The sequence below is a fragment of the Poeciliopsis prolifica genome, unplaced genomic scaffold (genome assembly GCF_027474105.1).
Source record: "Poeciliopsis prolifica strain line A6 unplaced genomic scaffold, Auburn_PproV2 SCAFFOLD017, whole genome shotgun sequence".
Classification (NCBI taxonomy): Eukaryota; Metazoa; Chordata; class Actinopteri; order Cyprinodontiformes; family Poeciliidae; genus Poeciliopsis; species Poeciliopsis prolifica.
The window spans coordinates 7637397-7653027 of NW_026562392.1; the positions used below are offsets into that span (position 1 = coordinate 7637397).

Sequence of the window (15631 nt, forward strand, 5' to 3'; positions counted from 1 at the left end):
GGCTGTCAAACTGCTTTGGTCAGTGTTTGTAACTTCTCTAAGTGCAAAGCTTTAGAGAATGATTCCTGGTTTGAATATTTTCCCCAGATTTCCTCCACACACTGGTTTTGCTTAACAGCAGGTCCTTATGTGAAATCTACTTTTTAAAGCTTTATGTTGTGTTATGATGTTATTCCCCCAACAAAGATATACCTGAAGTGTTGATTTGATTCTTTCATGCACGTTTGAGAAATCCTTGAATTTTCCATCGCAGCCATTCGGGGGTGCCTGAACGCTTGCTCTCACAAGGTTTTTTCACAAAATATCCTCCTTGGAGCTGCCGTCTCCAGCCAATCTTGGAAGTGGATTGTTGGAAAGATGATTAGTTTCTTAAAGAGACAAAGACCTATTTACAAGGCATCAAATTACCAAGTCAAATTTCTTTTTAGTCATTTTTGAAAGAACAACTGAAGGCAACGTAGTTACTTGATTGTGCTATAAAATAGAGCAATCCTGGTTCTGGAAAAGATACAATGCTGCCCTTTTTTAAACATTTCAATTTAAAATCAGTCTTGAATAATTGTTAGATAAACCAGCACAGTGATTAATGCTACTTAGAACTTTAAACATTGTCTATATACAATGCTGGAGAATTTCAATTAGCTTTGTTAAACCACTCTGGCTAATTTGCAACTGAAAACAGACATGCAGAATAAACACTGCTGCAAGTGAAACAAGGCTGTGTTTTTGTCTTTGACTTTTTCCAAAAGAACCTCTCTGATTCGGTAATACAGCTGGATACACTAGTTCCGCCAATAGCTACTCATTCAAAGCAAACAGTCTTAGTAGAAAAAGTTAAGAAAATCTAGACATTTCTGAAAAGAATCTGGCAGGCACATTTAATGGGTCCCTGAGATTATGTCACTTTCCATAAGGTCAGGATGAGTGCTTTCAAGTGCCCAACTAATGGGTGCTCACAATGACATGACAATACATTTTAAAATACTTAATATCCTCATCCCAACTCATCAGAATATTTTTTATGCCTTCATTTTTTGGAAAATAAATTCCTCTTCAGGGAAGCGTTTCCTAAATAAAAATAAATAACAAGTCTGACACTTCACTAGAAAGCTAATGTTAACTCCGTTTCAGACAGCAGTCCAACAGAATTGGAGTTGATTTTACTTTAGTTTCTGTCTGGCAGATAATCCACATGCTGTTTGACTTAAATTTTTACAGTGTGTTTGAAAATTGTACTCTAACCTTTGACTAGTCCGGTGAGATTTTTATGAAAAGCACAGCTTCATTCTCCATATGCTCCAAATATTTTCTCTATGTAAAAATGATTTATTGTAAAATACAGACAACATTGTTTTCACAAACATTCCTTCAGCAATGAGTTTCCAGTTGCTCGCACATAAGTTATGGTGTTTAGTTTTGGGGAAAAACATTCAAAAATGAACCCACATGGATAGTAAACTGGGATACAGCTTATTACCCATCTGACTTTCTGTGAAGTAAGCAACCATCGACATCATTTGATCAATATTTTGGTTTCACTGACAACCAAATACCTTTACTACTACTTATATGCATGTTAAGGTTGATCACAAATTCCCACATGGAAAAAGTTAAGATGGTTAACACACTGATAATTATATCTGCGAACTGACAGCTCGTTTATGCTGTTCTGGCAGACATACTGATGTTTCAGCTCAAAGCTGCACTCCATTTAACACAGAATTATTGCTCTGTTCCCTCACTTCTACCTACAGTTGGCAATTTCTTCTCTTCTTTCTGTAGCGCAGCTGTTCTCCGATGAAAGCTGCATTTTTGCTTGATGAGTGTGCCTGACAACGCAGCAACCTGCGTCACTTTAGACCACGCTTGATATTGTGTATTTATGCTTATCTTAACTACTTGTCAGGTGATGGCTTCAGCCTGACCGCTGCAGCTGCTCTCAGTTGTGAATTAGTCACCCTTTGACTCCTATTTAGATACTAAGTTTAAACTGAGTAGCCCTTTTCCCAATGAGGAACTTCCGTCCTCTAGAGAGATTTTGACATTATTTTTTGGCATTTGCATGAGGATCATTCACCTCAAAGCATTCCGTTTCAACATTTTCAGAACAACAAAATACATTACAAATATTCAAGACAGAAAAATAGCTAAAAGATATGGTGCAGAAATTACAGCATGCTATTTTTGCAGTGCTTCCGACACTCTTGTGTCATGAGGAAAAATAAGACAGTCCAATTTGTGAAACGATTAACAAGGCAACATAGATAACAGCAAATAATATTTAAGCAAATTATAGCGCTTTGTCCGGGCTTGCCTGTGGGCATGATGCTGACATTGTGTTATGTTACAACAGAGACTCAGAGCTGCCTTCACTTCACACATCAGTGCATAGAGAAGACGAGGGGGTGGGGATGCGGATGGGGAGAATCCTGTCAATCTACTGAAATCTCAATTAGGACAAAACACACAGTTGTGAAGAGTGTGATCATTGTGTTTACTCACCACTCAGATTTAGAGTAGCATTTATGCTAATTTCATCACCCAGTTATGCATTTGCCACACTGGTTGCACTGTTGCTTTCATTTTGAAGGTTTATTTGCTATACTTATCTGCATCAAACATGCTAACATTCGTACCAGTTAGTTTTCTAACTGCACCATTTTGTTATCAAAGGCATTTCATGTAAACATTAAGGTGTTTCAGTGTCCTATCGTGAGAAATGAGATACGTAGTGCAATAACATGCCTCTGTGTTTTATGCTTTCCAGCTTTTAACATCTGTCTGCCATTGAAGATGCTGGATTTGGAAATGTTGGGATGTTTTTCATATTTCTGGTCTTAGGTAAGTCTAAGGTTTCACTAATAAAGAACACAAAAGTAAGTTTAAATGAGAACTAGGAAAATGCTGTTTTAAGTCCAGTTCATAATTATGTATGTCCCTTTACAACTGTAAGACTAAAAATACATATTATTTGAGGTCAAATCAGGTAAAATGTGGATCAAATTATACTTACCTGATTTACTCTATTGTCTTACAAAAAAGTTCCTGAAATAGACACGTACAGTTCCTCCCCGACTAAATTTGCTATGACAACAGAAGGTCAATGCATTGATTCATTGTCCTCCCCCGCCTCTACTGATATCTACTCCGTTAGTTTTTTTGCAAGTCTTATATTTTATTTTTCACCATAGTAACATCTAAGGTTTGGGGGATCCTGAATTAGACATGCCATTCATCTATTTAGCCTAAATCCACCCACTGAACTGCCAAATCCAGGAGTTGTGATATTTCTGGTGAAATGAACAAAAATGAAAAAAGAATGTTACGGTCTCGCTTGGTTTGCCCAACCTGCTCATACTTTTGCTTACTGTCCTCCTCATTCCCACATTTTACTGATTAAACTTCCGTATCTTAGAAGCCTTAATTATAAAGAACAGTGGTTGAAATATTCATGAATGTCATGTATTTATTCAACCCTAACCATGTCGCCTGTAACTGGGCAAACAATCCTGGCATGATGTTCAATTTTAATCTGTCACCTCCACTTTTTCTGAATCATTTGCAGAGCTGCTATGTGTGCAGACAGGTAGTGCAGCTCAATTAATTAGCTCACTCAGATATTGGAGCTTGCAACACCTTGACTCTTTTGTTTTTTTATTGACAGGGCAAAATTGAAAGTGGCATGTTGGAAACAGTAGTGGATGGTGCAATGTGACAGCAACAGTGTGTGTCCTATTGTGTATTCTGTCACTATTGCTACTTTAACTTTCACATGCTGTCAGATTATAACAACTTTAATGGATTTTATTTTGATTTTGTGTGATAGACGAATATAATATAATCTACAACTCAAAAGTGAAGGGAAAATAATAATAACCATCTGTTTATATTAAGAACCTGAAAAAAATGCCTTGTATTTGCATTCAGTGCCATTTACTCTGATACTGCCACAATAAATCAACTCCAGTGGCAGAATTTGCCTTCAGAAGTCATCTAATTATAAATCAACATGAATGTGTGTAAATGAATCTCAATATAAGCAAAGAATCTGTGAGAATCTTATTGTTGCCAGAGAAGGTTAGTGAACTAGCAGCAGGAAGCAAAAGAAGACGAGTGACCACAACTGACAGGTCAGAGACTGAGTTGTCGTAAAGTGCAGAAGTAGGGTTAGGTTACAAAACATCACTAAGCTTCTCACAGATTGCTGTTCTGTCTATCATGTGAAGATGGAAAGAGTATGGCACAACTGCAAACCTGTGGAGTATATGAAAAATGCATTTGTGGACCAAAACTGAAAATGGACATCAGCCTAAACACACCATTCTATGTGAAACATGGTGGTGAGAGCATTATGCTGTGGGGCTGCTTTTCTTCAATATTCACCAGGAAGCTGGTTAGACTTGATAGGAAGAGAAATGGAGTTAATACATGACAATGACAGGCTGTTGATATATCTAGAGACATTACTTTGCTTCAGAAATTGATTTCACAAGACATCAAGTTGCATATTAAATAGCAACTTTTACTTGCTTTATGTCTGTTTTAAAGAAACTTAATACCAACCCAGAACGGAAGTTCAAGCGATTAATCAAGGACACAAAGACTCTTTGCACCCTCATGAGGAAATTCACCTGCCAATAAAAGCCACCCATCCAATAAAACAAGGTCAAAGTGTAGAGGCACAAGTCTCTCTATGACTGAAATTCAGATAAGATATAAACATAAACCTAAACATGACTTTGCTGTCATAAAAGGTCCCACACAAGAACTGGACGTTGGAAAGAGGGTGATCTGAGGCTTGTTGGAGCTGACCATAGGAAAAGAAGGTCTTATCTTGGAGAAGGGCGTATTTTTGCATTCTGTTCCCGTGCCCTTTTTCCTCTGCAGTGTGCTTGCATTGTTTGGCAACCCTTCTCACACTCACACACACGCTGCTGTAGTCGGAGGGCAGAAGAACCTTTTCATGCATGGCTCACTGTGCTTATGTAAGAGCGCCGCTTAAACCTGGTTACATGATGTAACAGGCAGCACTGTGTCAGTGGGTCACTGTGCCACACAGCCACTTAACTCTGCACCCTCTCCAAGTTGTGGCCTTTTACTGGGCACGTGAGTGGAGTGTTGCTGTGGGCTTTTTGCCTGGTCATACATGTCAAGAGTTCTTGCACGAGTGAAATGTTTTTAGGTATTAAAACATCTTGAGGAATTTGATTCAAGCTCTGCTGCGCCTACAAAGTGCCAGCAGGGGGGGTCTCTCTCTCTGTTTTCCAGTCATGTGTCGCCTTCGCACCAGGCCGGTCTCGAACTCTTCATTCTTTCCTCCACATCTGCTTCCGCAGCCGGACAGTCAGTGCATGTCTTTTCTCAGGCTCCTCTGAGCGCAAAACACACCCACAGAAACTTTCAGGAGGGCAGGACCGACCACTCCCACCCTCCGACAGTTCCACGATGAACGCAGAGCGAGAGAGAGGAAGAGAGAGAGAGAGAGAGAGAGAGAGAGAGAGAGAGGAAGACACAACGGGGAGAGGAAGAGAGGGATGGAGGGAGGAGCGTCGCCGCGCCGAAGCCGAGCCCCTCCATGCCTCCGCACGCAGAGCGGAGCAGACGCCAGCAGCCACACGAACACGTTCCCCTCTCAGTTACATGCACAGTCACACACATACCGCACCACCGCCGCCACCGCTACTCACACACACAGTCACAGACACAGTGACGGCTGCCAGGCTCAGTGGGAAGCAAACCGTCAGGGAAAGAGCCCGAGAAGAAAGAGAGGGATCGCCAAAGGGAAGAGGAAGAAGAGAGAAAAGAGTTGGAGGGGCACCTTGTGGATCAGGAGGGATTTTCCGCCTTTTTTGTGTGTGTGTGTGTGAGAGAGAGTACGTCTGGGTAAGGCTATCTGCCTTTTACCAAGGCTTTTTTTTCCCTCTCTGCTCATCCTCCGTGCAAGACTCCAGCGATATCTACCTATCTATCCCTGGAGCTTAACAAAAGAGGGAGGGAGTGAGGGAGGGGGGGAAACAGTCACAGCTTCAGCTCCAGACCATCCTCTCTCCTCCTCTACTCCTCTTCCTCCTCCTTCTGTTCTCTCTCTCCGGTTCCACATCCATGTGTGAGTTCATCGCTGATTCCAGTGTCTTTTGAGGATAGAGCGAGAAGGACGCCGTGTGTTCTTCAGGATACAGCTGGGCTCCCTTTGGGATCAGGCTCTTGGTAAGATTTAAGAGAGGGAAAGAAACAAGGGGGACTGGATAAAAACGGATAAAAGAGACAAAACAAGAGAGAGAGAGCGAGAGACATTGGAAGACAAACTGAGGGGCATGTTCAGGGCACCAGAGAAGAGGAGTGATTCTCATATCTGGTCCACATAGTGTCAAGAACCGGCAAGCAGAACGCAACCATTCATTCCACATCCTTCTCTTCCCTCTCCTCTTACTCCCTTTTAGTCCTGCGCTTCAGTTTTTCTTTACTGTTCCCTCTTTTGCTGCTGTCGTTCTGAATTTTTGCTCTCCTTACCCCACACAACCTCAACCTCCTTCTTCTGCGACCCTGCCGCCACGCTTTCCAAACCCCTCAAAACGACAGTTCTCTGCCAGCTCCAGACAGGCTGGAATCCCATGCACAGCGCGTCCTCCTGTCCACCTTGTACATCTAGCACCTTAATAGCAAGAGAAGAGCGCTCTCTCTGCATCCGCTCTTGGAAACAGCCCTCCTGAAGGATCCAGGCCAGTGATTGTGCCCCACCTGTGAGCTTCTATCTCCAGCCTCCAGGACCTTCAGTTGGATTCTAGCTACATGGGAAAACGTTTGGAGCAGCAGCCAATGTACCCCCACTACACCTACTACTACCCCCACTATCTCCAGACGAAGGTAGGACGATCCATCCAAGTTGACCTATTTTAATACTCGACTGCACAAAATTTGTCTTTAATGCTGTAAATGGCTTAAACTCGCTTTACTGATACCTGTTTTTATTTTTTTATTTCATTTTTATTGTTTTTAACTAGTTGAAGCTTAAGCACAAGCAGAAATAAATCCACATAAAGCAAAGTTTTTAATTAAGTCCCCCAAGAGGTTGTAGATATTTGCCCCAAAAGGGACCAAATGAAGCTTTTTGAAGAATATATCCTGAAAGAAACGGAAATATCTGAAATTCTACACTTCAGTTCTTGTGAGGAACCAATTTGGAAGGTGTCAGACTAACCGCTGGACGTGTTTATGAAGCAAAACAATGCCTTCCCCCGTCTTCCATCTGTCCTGTAACCAGAGGACACCAATGTCGTTCAATTGGATCTTTTCTCTTCTTCCTTTCTGGGTTCTTGACCCTGTCCTCCCACCTCCAACCCGCCCCAACTCCCACCAGCTAGAAGTTCAAGTTCAGGGCAGGGGGCCCACACTTCCCCCTTGGTGCTTTTTTTCAGCACCTCCTCCTAATTTCCCTTTCTCCACTGCACCGTGCACCCTTTCCGTCTGCTGGTCATTGATGGCATTTTTGCAGAAATGATTGATTCTTGCATGCTGCCCAAGTTACCTAGAATGCAAGAAAACGAGCTCACTTCGTTCTGGGTTCCCTCAGATTTATTCCAGTTCTCCTACTTACACTTGCATGGGGCTGTCTTGATAAAATATTTCACAAAAGCACACACTGACACACTCTGACTATCCCACCACCAAGAAGCAGAAAATGGATTGCGAAGGCCTGATTGATTACTCCTGCATCATATCACCCGCCGTTCCCTTTGTTTGCCGCTATTCATCTGTTTTCCTCTTGCACAATAGTAAACGTGAGGAGTTGGCAGTTTCACAGCAATATTTAGCAAACGTGCATGTGTCAGTGGGCAAGAGAGATGGGGAGAGGAAAAAGAGGAAGACGGTGTAGGAGTCGGATGCTGTGAAAATAGAGAGATCACGCTATTGAGTGGATTCAATGTGGGAAGAGCAGGTAAAAGAAATGATTGCTCAGCTGATAAAAATATGCTGAACTGTGATCCATCCAGCACATTTCAGAATTCCAGTTTTGTTGGAGAAAGGAGGACAAACATTAAAGACTGGAGATTTTATAGTCACAATGAAAGCAAGAAGCTTCAAAGAATATGACATCTTCAAAGACTAAAACGAGCATTGCAAAAAATGTTGATAACCTATAAACTGTTTTAGGTTACAAACACTAACTTGATTATAAAAATTCCAATCGGTAAACTTAAGATGTAATCTAATTACAAGTAGATTTGACCTGTGTGGAATTTCATCTGCTGTTCTATGAGAGCCTCAAAGGTTGTTGGAGAACATTTGATAGCAAGTAGCCCAAGGAACAAGCAGAGAGATTAGGGATAAACTTGTGGAGAATTTCTGAGCGGGGTTAGGTTATAAGACAAATTCCAAGTTTGAACTTCTCACAGAGTACTGTGCTTTCCAATTCCTTTGGAATTGGAAAGAGTTTGCCACAACAAAACATGGCTAATCAGGGATGCAACCAAGTGGCTTCTGGGAGCTGCAGAGCTCCACAGCTCAGGTGATAGAATCTGTTAAAGACATTTTTTTTTTTTATCTGCTTCACAAATCTGGAAAAGTGGAAAGTGATCAGAAATAACTTTCGCACAAGCTTTGCATTGCACATTGTACTTAGTATGTCCATCATTTGTTCTCCTGAAGTGATGGACATGCAAAACATTATGTGTAGCGGTAAACTAATGCTGTACATCAACATAAACACATCATCCCCATTTAATTCTGATTTCTTTTTGAACATTTTCAAGCAATTGTAAAGTTATCATTTCACATTTTCACACATTACATTTGATATATGCTCAAAGGCAAGTAAGTGTATGTATTTACTAATGCATTATGGGATGAAAGTGTAATTGTTTATTGTGTTAAAATGGCTCAGTCAAAGTAAGAATATGCATGTGTATCATTTTCATTCCACTTCAGAACAATACATCTATTTGTGTTGGTGTACACACTACGAATGAATGCTTGAGATGACAGAATACAAATATTGCATTTAATTTTTGCAAGCCATTCAAAGAAAAAGGCAGCTTTAAAACAAGTAAAGAATGTTTGACAGCTTCATTTAAAATGGTTTTATGTTGGTAGAGATTTTGACTATTCTTTAGCTCCCTAAATCCCACTGCCACAGATTGTGAATAATGTCAGTTTATAACATTGATGATAAAGACATGTAGAGTCTAATGCAAAAAAAAAATGTTTTGATTGGTGGAAATAATGCATAATTACCGTATTAGGTAAACTGACAAAACAAGATTTTGAATAATACTGATATGGCTCTGAAATGTTTAGTTGAACCACATCAACATATTTCTGCCTTTTCTTTGGCTTACAACAGTTGAATTAATCTGAAAAATTATTCACAGGATTTTGGCGAGCACATTTGCATTTTACATTTTGAATAGCGTCAGCATCTTCCACTCATCCGATGATCCCAGGCTGTCTGTGTTCACATTTGCTAGATGACTGATGTTTTTAAGGATGCAATCCAGACAAACAAACAGAAGCTGGGAATAATTTCTTAATGCACATGAGGGATTTGGTTGTCATAAACAACATCTCTAATGACAGGCGTGCCGTTTTCTCTAAACTGGAAGGGTACATATATAGACAGCTTCCCGGCAGCAGTAATGTCAGCAACTAGATTTCCCCTTCATGTAAAAGACAGTCAAAATAATGATTGTGTCGAGAAAAATCTTTTGTTCTTCAAAATAAATGTGAAAAATGCTCATTATTGTTTAGTTCAGGTTCAAAGCTGCAGTTGGTAACTTTTTCTGAAAAGATGTTTTTAATTCGTTACACTGTACTTATGTCCTGACAGTATAACAGGAGACAGTCTGAAAAGATCAAGCTCCTCTGCCTTCTACTTGTGGTCCTACTGCAACCTGCACAAAAACACCTCTCAGTCAGAAACCACCAATCAGAGTCAGGAGGAGGGTCTTTGCACTGTTAATGAAGAATGTGTATGCACTGCTCACACCCTCCCAATTGCATACGCTAACGCTCCGTCGCCACAGTGGGGCCTGCTGCTAATGAGCAAGCTAACAAACATGGGAACTGATGATGGTGGATAAATGGTTTTCCTGTAGCAGCACATTGTGTCTCTGCCATTAACACATTGAGCAATGCATTCACAAGTTCTATTGCCAGAGGAAAGGCCTTTCTCTTGGCTCTGATTAGTTGTCTAAGACTGGGAGCTGTTCTTTTCTGCAGATGGCAGTAGGACTACAGAGGAGCTTGATTTATTTATTTTTTTTTTCACAGATTGTATGGCTCATGTAATACTGTCATAACATAATGACAGTTTCAGCAAATGTGCAACAAAACATGTTTTTAAGACATCACCGACTACAGGTGTGAATTGGCTGGTATTGTTTTTGTCTTCTATTAGTGCTGTACATTTATAACTCTGTGAGTTGGATTTTTGGTCAATTTATGTTTAATATTCAACTCCTGAATTTACCTGCAATTTTTAATCTTCAAAACAAAACATACGGTACTGTCTTGACAGAGCGATGTGGACTTTCCCAAAACTATTCAAACAGCCAGTTACTTGTGAATTTAAAGAAAGTAAAAAAAAAAAATATATATATAAAAAAAAATTCTCTATTACTGTAACATTCAGCAAATCAGCGCCTAATAGTTTTTGTTTTGCTGTGCTACCCAGTGGTTATCATTGTTCCTCATTGTGCCACCACTTTTTTACTTAACAGCCAAAACTGCTGAGTAGTTTTAGCAGTTAAGTACCTGAAGGCAATGAGGCAGCACAGCCCATTTTCTCACCTACCCTGTTAGGTTTACAGCAAACAAAGTTGTCTCTTGTTTATTTTTCTGTCATAAATAATAAAGCAGCATTTCACGATCATTTCAGGAAATCTGAAGATTTATTCAGTGATCCGTACTTTTATTACCTAAGACATTACACCACATGGCCCTGTAGGTGGGATTACCTCCGGTGTTTGATGCATGCCTGTCACCCAGTTTTATGCGTACAGATGTCTCCATCCCACATGGCTCTCTTGTTTTCATGATTTATTTCCCTCCTATTCAAGGTCATGTAATTTCTCTCAAGTATCTGCAACAGGCATCTGGCTCGGACCATCACTTCATTTCTTACACCCCATCCATCCCTCAATCCACCGGTCTTCTCACCAGCCCACTCTGCTTTTCTTTCTGCTGTCAAGGTCAAATCAAATTGGATCCTACCTCCACCGAGTGTACGCTCTCAGCTGTGGTTGTACTGTGAAGGGTGTGTGTGCTTGTGTGTGTTTCAGCAAATATGTTTGCAGATGAATAAAAGCTGCTCCTGTGTGTACGGTTTGAAGCCGTGACTGTACATGAAAAGGCAACTTTTTCTCACAATTCATGTGTGAGACTGAATGCATTTGCTCACTTCTGTGTGGATGAAGCACGGAAGCCTATGATGCAGGTAACATGAGTGCGGGTCTGAGAAGTGACTCCTTCCCCGCCTGACCCTGTTCACAAAGCAGCTTGCTGTCATTAAAGCTCAGTGGGTCCTAAACAGTTTTGTGTGTTTAGCGCAATAAGAATAACCCGCTTATATGTCTGTATGGATCTTGGTGGTGGTTTTGTAGATCAATCTAGCTGCGGCAGTCTGACTTAAAAAGTCTGTGTGTGTAGGTGTACAGTTGGTTTTTTTGTTTGTCTTTTTCATAAGAACACGCAACAAAAACAGACTAAAGCTGCTGCATTTACTGTGCGATCTGTGTTGAGCAGGTCCTTTTGTTTTTCTCACATTTGACCTATTGTACTAGGAATATATATGTATTTTTTTTATCACATTGCAAACACAATATTTTTGGTGTATTGTGTGTGACAGGCCAACACAGTTGTGCATAAGAGGATGAAAAATGATACAATTTGAAAATTGCAAAAGATCTCAAGCTCAGACACACTGGATGAACAGCATCTTCAAATTGACTGGGTTTAATTAGAGTTTTGAGTGGGATTTTTACAGAAATGAATATGTTTTGTTCCAAACCTTTCCATTGTAGCTTTGGCTACATGTGTACCATTGCTGTCTTGCTTAAAAGGGAACCTCTCCTCCAACCTCACAATTTGTGAAGCCTTTCCAAGTTTTCTAACATGACTGCGCTATGTGTAACACATCCATCTTCCCATCAGCTCTGAACTGTTTCACCTTGAGAAAAATATGTCCACATCATGATGCTGACACCTTCATGTTTTATAGTGGGGATGGTGCAGTGTTAGGTTTCTGCAACATTCAAGATTTTACATGTTGGCCAGATGTTCAGTTCTGATTTCATCTGTTCATATTGCCTTTTTCCACATACTTCTTGTACTTCAAAGATGCAATATTTGGAGGGATAACGAATTTTAATTCACATGCATGAGTATTTTACACACCAGTAAAATATTTGTTCTTTTGCATCGACTTCCACTACCTTTGATGCTCACTCCTAATACATAATTTATTGGCTGAGATGGCAAAAATCACAAAGAGCGATTGGGGGGCATTGTGATAAAAAGAAAAGAGCCGTATAGTAAAACGAAGGATGGCAAAGGAAGGGCATCGCTAATGTAGCACCTTGCGAAATGTTCAAACACTGGGAGATTTTTTTCCATCACCCAACCCTGCTTAATATTTCTGCATAACTTTATGCCTGATTATGATGCTTTTTACAAAACAGCAGAATTTGTACTGAGAATAATATTCAGAGAAGACGCTAAAGGAAATTGTTTCTAATGGGATTTTATTTATTGGTGTCACAATAAAGGAGGGTGAATACAAATGAATGCTACGTTTCCTATATGTTTGAAGGAAAACATTAAAATGCATCTCATTCATGCATTAGTACATGGTGGTCCTTCACCTAAAATCCCACGAAAACACATCAAAATCTGTGAATGGAACATGACAAAATGTGAGAATGTTACATGGGGTTCAAATACTTCTGCAAGAAACTTCATTAATAATTATTCTTGCTATAAACCGTCTTTTCTCTTTTAGAATGCAAGCCCTCAAATATACTTGGCTCCTCACACTCAGCCACACAACACATGACCTTCCTATGAACGCCGTTATGAAATGACTATCTTAACCCAACAACGATAAGCCAGCCAGATGACGGAGCCTGTGTAAAAGGGTTGCTCTCAAACACAAGTTTGCTCTTGCTCTGCCTCCATAATGGGCTATAGGTTCACTCATTGTACATTAGCAGGGAGTGTGGAGGGACAGCATGTCCTCATGTACAAACTCAGTGTTCCTTAATCAGGACTATAAGAGGGTAGGAGGGGATCAGTTGAGAGCTGATGCTTGCTTAGTGCTCTGTGATTTGTCTAAATCTATTCAGGGGATACAAGAGATTCTTGGGATTTTCCTAATTGCCGCATGAGCTGCTTTCAGTTCTGACGCACGCTCTCCTCCTCACCAATCATAAGAAATTACTGAATGAAAACATCTTACTAGTAAAAATAATAAGCACATCGAATAATCCCATAAGAAAGTCTGCTGGCTTGTTATTGTTGCTGTGATCTTTGTTAGTGTTGTCCTGTGACTGTGCTGGAATATGTTGGCACAGTGAATTTTAAAGCAGTAACAATAAAGTCCGAGATCTTGGCTTCTTATGAAGTCAAAAAGTGGAATTCATTATGAATATGACTCCTGGCTTGGAAAAGGTAAATTTCCTTTGGCGCACCCGTATTACATATTACTCACTTATATTGCTTGGTACCCAAATTGAAATCTCTCACTGTGAAGCGTCAACCTGCTGGATACCTCATTTAAACCGCGTTTAGACTCATATTAAATGTGTGAGTGACATCATCCAGACAAATTTAAGTCCAAACACTTTTGCCAAAATTAGGTTTCATAGCTGTAGAAGCAGCATGAGGAAGGCAAAGTTCACGTCAAACAATGGAGCCATGCCTTTTCACATTGAGGACCTTGTTTATGGACGTATCACAGAACTAACCTGTAAGTTGTATAAAAAGAAGTCTTTCTAACATGAAAAAAGGAATCTTACCAAATGATTAATTGAAAGAACATGTTCATTAAAGTTTTTGAAATTTCACAAGAATATGTAAAGTTCTTTTGGATAAAAAATGGATCAGTTTTCCCCTTTCGGTTTCTACCTGGCTTGGAAACACTTTTGAGCCAATTCCACTACTAACGACTAAAAGCAATTTTCTGTGATCTGCATATTAAAATTTTTAGGTCGTAACGTGGAGCTCACTCACCTGAAACAACAAGCTGAGCGTCAACATCACAGATACTGCAGTAAGATTAGCTAAAGTCCAAATCCAAGCAGCCCAAACTCCACTCATTGTTAAGGGATGCAAGTTATAATATTAGTATTAAAACTTACCTCTGACTGGAAAGAAAATACATATTTATATATATTTGTTTATTTTTCTTGATTGCAGCCGATCAAATCATATATTTTTTGTGTTCTGCTACAGCCCTAGTCAATACGCCCTTGGCTAGCTCCTGCACACTTCATTAAATTGGTGTAAATATAAATACAGACGAGCACTAATTTCTGTAGAAGCCTCCTAAATGCACAAGTATTTAAATACTGTCATCCAGCAATAAAGCATCTAATATACAGAGTACTAATTCTGCAGGACTGGACCTCTTGTCTAATGCTCTATGTTTTACCATCTAGTATTCTTACATGCAGAAAATAGTTTTAATGATTACAACTGCAGAAGCATATTTTGGAATTGGCTTTTCATGGCTCTCATACTAATATTGACATTTCTTGTAATCTCCCTTTAAGTCTTTATTTCTCTGATTGTCAATCTGTGCTACTGAACCTTGTATATTTCTGTGTGCAGATCTTCATCAGAACAAGCACACATGAAGCACATCTGAATGTAACTGTTCTTCCCACCGGTTTGAAATCTTTCCATCCTCCGATGATGATTGGATGGAGATGTGAATCTTTGATGAATATCACAAAGAGTGAGATTAGAACGTCTAAGTGTGTGAGGGATGTGTGTGTGTGTGTGGGGGGGGGAGAAAATAAAGTGGAATTATCAACCAGCCGATCATCAGCTTGCCACAGATCAGTGTGCTAATATGCTCAGCGGCACACAAGGAGCTTTAATTAAGGTAATGAGAAACAGCATTCAGCTGATATCAAAGTAATGACACATGCGGACACGCCTGGACATCCAAGTGGAATATCGCCTGTCTTCAAAAATGAGCTTTTCACATTCAATTACTCTCCATCATGCTCTAGATAAATGTGGTCAGTGGTTGGCTTGGCTGTGATGAGCAAACATTAAGGGGGGTGGCTTGGGGGGTGCAGGGGAGGTACTCATAAGATGGAAGAACAAATCTGTAAACACAAGGACGGCACAAAGAAATTGATTAACTCATCGTCTCATCTTCCGTTTCATATTAACTTTCTCCTTCATTCCTTGACTCCCTCTGTGGCTGTGTCCCTTTCACCCCCTCCTACCCCCTTTTCCTCAAACATAAAGAACTACGCCTCAGCTGAAAGTGTGACTATAAATTATGCAGCGCACATCTTGCACATGCACCGACAAGGAACTGTGTGTGTTTAGCAGGCAAAGTAAACAGGGGATAAAGGGTTTATGGCCGTGCATGCATTCTGCCCAAGCCCTGTTTCTTCTCACA

General features: G+C 40.2%; 1 protein-coding gene across 3 annotated transcripts in view; it reads left to right on the plus strand.

The window, feature by feature from the left end:
• Nucleotides 1-5557: 5557 nt before the first annotated feature.
• The window catches only part of LOC129367508 (RNA-binding motif, single-stranded-interacting protein 3-like), a 119341-nt gene continuing 109267 nt past the window's right edge, over nt 5558-15631 (plus strand). For all 3 annotated transcript variants that reach the window (XM_055042018.1, XM_055042020.1, XM_055042019.1), the window contains exon 1: nt 5558-6864. In XM_055042018.1, coding sequence (XP_054897993.1) covers nt 6790-6864 — 75 coding nt within the window. In that variant the 5' untranslated portion in view covers nt 5558-6789. The remainder of the gene's footprint in view (nt 6865-15631) is intronic.